The 4,656-nt window shown below is 50.1% G+C and overlaps 1 protein-coding gene across 1 annotated transcript; it reads right to left on the minus strand.

Moving 5' to 3' along the window:
* Positions 1-288: 288 nt before the first annotated feature.
* Positions 289-4,413, minus strand: LOC110730016 (protein TolA-like). The gene is made up of 3 exons (XM_021909797.1): positions 4,324-4,413; positions 1,437-1,517; positions 289-591 (listed from the first exon to the last, which is right to left on the minus strand). The coding sequence occupies exons 1-3, from the start codon at positions 4,411-4,413 to the stop codon at positions 289-291; spliced, it is 474 nt and encodes a 157-aa protein (XP_021765489.1).
* Positions 4,414-4,656: the final 243 nt, after the last annotated feature.

Here is a 4,656-nt window from a genome sequence, read left to right on the forward strand (position 1 = left end):
TACAGCCGCTGAATAAAAATTAAAAAAGCAAACTGGCATACTGCCGCTGAGGGGTCACTTCTGGCTTACGGAGGGAGCCTCCTGGTTCTCCCCCTTCTCATCATCTGAGGGAATTTAGTGCGCTTCACCGGGACCAGGAAGCTCAGGCGCGGTTGGCTCACTGTTGCTGAGCCAGGCTTCAAAGGAGGCAGGCTCTGGCTCACCTTGCTCTCTCAAGTACACCACGTACTCGGCATAGCTGTTTGCCATTGCCCAGATGCTATAATCAGCTTCTGGGTACAAGGCAGCCTAAGCAATCTTCATACGGGCGTCGTTGTCAGCATCACTATCAGCAACAAGGCGGTTTTGCTCCGCCTCCAGGGTTGTTGCAAAGTTTTTCAGAGCTTGAGCAGCATCCTTCTCCAGCCTCTCAACCTTGGCTTTCAGTTTGCCAAGGTCCGCCTGGGCCTTCTTGAGCGCCTCATCAGCCTGCTTGGCGCTCTCGTCTGCCTTCTTCTGGGCCTCCTCCGCCCCCTTCTTGGCCGTCTCAGCATCCGTTGCCCGCTGGTCGGCCGCCTTCAGATCTAGCTCCAGCTGCTGGATTTTAGACGCCTGTGTTATAATTATTGCTTTAGTTTCAAGTTCATTTACGATAGTCGAGTGTAAAGCAATATTATCAGCGTCTATGGCGGACTTCTTGTCCCTTTTTACCTCTTCCCGTTTGCGGGAATAAGGACGTTTGAGCCCGTCCACCCGTAGCATGGCCTGCAAAAGCAGGCGGTATAAGAATTACAGGCAGGATAACTACTTGGAAAAAATAACATTGAATTGACAAGTTTCTTACCTCAGCCAGAAGGGATAAAATGTGTTCAAGATTCAACGTCTCTATCCCAGGGATATTGTCCTTATCCCTCTTCCGGACGGCATCCAGCATGGCCTTGGCGTGCTTCTGGACGTCTGGCCAGCGGGGAGATTGATCTGCACCACAATCAACACGTGATGAGTGCGAAACTAAGGCAGCACCTATCTGTTGCCGACCGTCTGAGGATGATGTCTGTTGGGAGTGGGATTTCACCCGTAAAGGCCACCCCAGCTCAAGCGGGGATTCAAAAGGGTTCTTACCTTCAGAGCCGGCCAAGCGGGAAACGCTTGCAGGCGTGGTGAACCCCGCGGCTGCTGATAAGGGGTTGACAAGATCAAGGCACACGCTTCCGCCTACCTTCTCGAGCCGCCCCGCTACCCGCATCGTCTTAGCTCGGCTGAGGCGCCAGGAGTTGACGCAGAGGTGGACTTTTTTATTTTATTGAGAACGGCTGGGGCCTCCTCTCTAGCCCGTCTGAGATTCTTCTCAAACGATTTCCCAACTTCTCCCCCCTGTGAAAATACACAAGTAAAGGTTAGTATCCGGGCAAGACAATTTATAAAATAAACTTAAGACAGGGTCAGGCGATCAATACCTTGGCCCTGAGCTCGGCCGCAGCTTTCTTCGCAAGATCTTTGCGGATGGTCGCAGAAGACCGCTTGGGAGTTTTCTCCGACTACAACATGTTTAGCGCTTCTTCTGCAAAAAAGAAAGAAATTGATCATAAATCAATTCCGATAGAAAAATACTACAGACGGTGTGAACCCAGGCGCATACGTTTATTAAACATGTGCCCTAGCCCGTAGGCAGCTAGGAAACATTCATCCCTGAACCAGGCGCTCTTGGTAATCCAATTCTTAGGAACTTTTATTGTTTCCCCGGTTGACAGAGTTGCGTCTGTGAGGCCGAAAAAGTCTGCCTCGATTATTTTGTCAAAGTCTTCCTCTGGGATCCGGGGAAGAGCACACTTCCTGCCCAACAAGTCGGGATTCTTATTATACAGACGGAATTCATAATTTTCCCGTCTGGTTGGGGCTGACATCAGGTAGAACCTGTGCTTCCAGCCATCGAACTTGGAGACCTTGTCCAAGGTCATCATGTATTGCGGCTGTGTGGTTAGAGTATACCACGCCCTCCAGCCGCCTGGGCTTCTGCTGAGATAATGCATGCTTGCAAAGGCCTCCCAGCCGGGGTTAAGCCCTTGGAACTCGCAGGCGGCAACATACCCCAGAATGTTGGTCCAGGAGTTGGGGGTAAGTTGCCAGACCCCAAGGCCGTAGCCTCTCAAAATTGCCTTCACCGCCTGGTGAAGGGGGAAGCGAAGGCCGGCCTTGAACGCCGCCTCATAACAGCCAAAATAGCTGTTGGCGTTCTCTTGATCATCCCCCCAAGCGATGGTGCCCAGCTCAGGCGGCACCCGAATCTTATACCCGTCTCCAAGCGGGTGCATTTTCTTAAAGTTCTCTAAGTTCTCCCCCATCTGGATTCGGTCCTTGGAGGAGACGTGGATGCTGAAGGGATCGTCCTTCTCATTCCACTTTTTCCTTTCTTCCTCCTCGCTATCCGGAAGAGGGGGCAAGTCATCGGTGCTCTCGGAGGTAGAGGCGGAGCTGTCGCTCTCCGTCTCCCCCTCGCTTTGGTCCATGGGGGCAGAGGCGGCCTCGTCGCCGCCTTGGTCACACTCTTCCAAGAAAGAGTCAGCAGGGGTTGAAGGGGCGCGCGGAGGGGATCTCTCCAGAGCTGTCTGGTCTCCCTGACCAGACGATTCTCCCTCAGGCGTTTGGCCGTCTGAGCCTTCGCTTCTATAATTCGGATCAGTGGCCGTCTGCATTGTCCGAGCCATGGTGTCCTGCACAGACACATAACTGGTCGGAATCCATGGCAAAGGGTGGTCCCAACACCCCGAGCCGGCACTCCCAGTCCTAGACTCAGTCGTCCCTGGTGATCGGCTGGACTCTAACCTAGGCTGTGTCGTGTGTGTTGGTGATGCATCCATTTATTGCAAGAAATATGTACAAACGGTGAAAAAAAGAAAAGAGGTGAGAGAGACAGAGACGGTACCTTTGGATTTGATATCTGAAGGAAGGCGGGTCCGGCTGGGTTGCGGAAGAACAAAGTTTCTTGCTCGCGCCTGACTAAAACGGATGTCTTCTGCTCTCTCGAAGTTTCTCTCTAGAAAATTTTTGTAAACGTACAAAATTATGAGGGTAAAACGGCTATATATAGAGGGTAAATTTGGGGGCATTTCCGTAATTTTCCCGGAAGATGAACGGTTACTCTATAACGGTAAAATTACCGCCAGCCGGAGCGTGACATGTGTCACAGATGCCACGTGGCGTGCCACGTCACATCTGTGAGGGGCAAATGTTTAGGGTGATTTTACCCTGCCACGTGGCCCAATCAGAAGGTGACACGTGTCAGCCCCAGATTGGTCTAAAATGGAACAATCCCTGCTCGACACGTGTCATTCCCGAAATTAAGGGAAAAGGCGGCCTTCAGGCCCAAATCCCGAGAATGCCGCCAAACGGCGCAGCCCACCAATGATTAGGGTTCAGTAACCTAATCAGGGGCACTATTCCCAAAGACCCTATAAATAGGGAGATGTCCCTCATTTTAAGGACTTGTTTTTATCATTTATTACACAATTACTCTTTGATAGAGACATCCGGAGCTCGGAAAAATCCGAGCAGATCCCCACCTAAATTTCCGCACCTTTTTCTCCCTTTAAGTTTCTAACTTGTGCGTCGGAGGCGGAGCACCACCCAACTGGTGTCTCCGTTTGTTTTGCAGGTATAGCTCACCCCGGATCAGTCTTCGTGTTGTAACTCTCCCGAGGGACAAAAACACCCAAAACACCTCCGATGCCGAAGTCAAACAGTGTTTAGAGAGAGAAAGCTATGCAAGAGATTTAGTGCTTGAGGCTTTTGTGTGTTAATCTACCAATGAATGAATTGAAGGCTTTTATACCTTTGCACATGATGAGAGGAGAGTAATTGGGCCTTTAAATAGTCATGGGCTGACCATGGCAATTCGGACCAAAGGACTCTTGGTTGACTCGGCTTGATTGGAGGCTCGGGCCTTGACCTTGGAATATGGAGTCATTTAGTGACCAGGCCCAATAAGATAATTGGACCCAAATACATGACTAGGCCCAATTAGATAAATTGGACCCAAACAACTTGCCCCCCAGACCCGATTTGGAAGGATGACGGGTCGGGTTTGAATCCAATAAGAAATGGAGGGAAGTAAATGATTTAATTAAATCAAAAGATTTAAATTTTTAAACAGTTATTAATTAAATAACTGTAATTTGGATAATTAACAGGAAGTGGAGTGGATAGTGGGCGGTTAATCAAGAGAGAGAGAGAGTGTTTAACGGTTAATTAAGGAGGCATTTAAGAGAAATTTGAACTTTTCGACCTTTGGGATTCTCCTTCCTGGAATTATAAGGCCTGATTCGCATTTCAACCTCATTTCTTCACCAACTTACACTCAAATTCTCGCGCAAACCCATCTTCGCTCCGAATTTCCAGCGTACCCTCCTCGAATCCGAGTTCGATACTCAAATCCATTGCTTCCACTGGTTTGACCGGCGTATTCCGGCCAATTTGAAGGTAATTTTCCTCGAGCTTTTTCGATTTTCTTGCCTTTTTTAGGGAAATTCTTCTTCTCCCTTCCTTCCTTCTCTGAATTTGATTATGGCTCGAGAAAGGAGGCGTCAGCCGGGTCGACGGGGTCAGGTTGGGGATCCCCGTGACCGCGCCGACGTTTGGAACGGGGAACGAGCCGGTGAAGACCCGGAAAGGGGGATTCCG

The sequence above is a fragment of the Chenopodium quinoa genome, unplaced genomic scaffold (assembly GCF_001683475.1).
Source record: "Chenopodium quinoa cultivar QQ74 unplaced genomic scaffold, ASM168347v1, whole genome shotgun sequence".
Lineage (NCBI taxonomy): Eukaryota > Viridiplantae > Streptophyta > Magnoliopsida > Caryophyllales > Amaranthaceae > Chenopodium > Chenopodium quinoa.

Excerpts from the sequence above, each read along its gene's own strand:
- LOC110730016 (XM_021909797.1), bottom strand. The coding sequence starts at position 4,413 with ATGGATTTGAGTATCGAACTCGGATTCGAGGAGGGTACGCTGGAAATT. Across the intron at positions 1,518-4,323 it reads GAGAATTTGAGTGTAAGTTG|TCGGAGAAAACTCCCAAGCG; the intron begins GTGAAGAAATGA and ends AACATGTTGTAG. Across the intron at positions 592-1,436 it reads CGGCCGAGCTCAGGGCCAAG|GCGTCTAAAATCCAGCAGCT; the intron begins GTATTGATCGCC and ends ATTATAACACAG.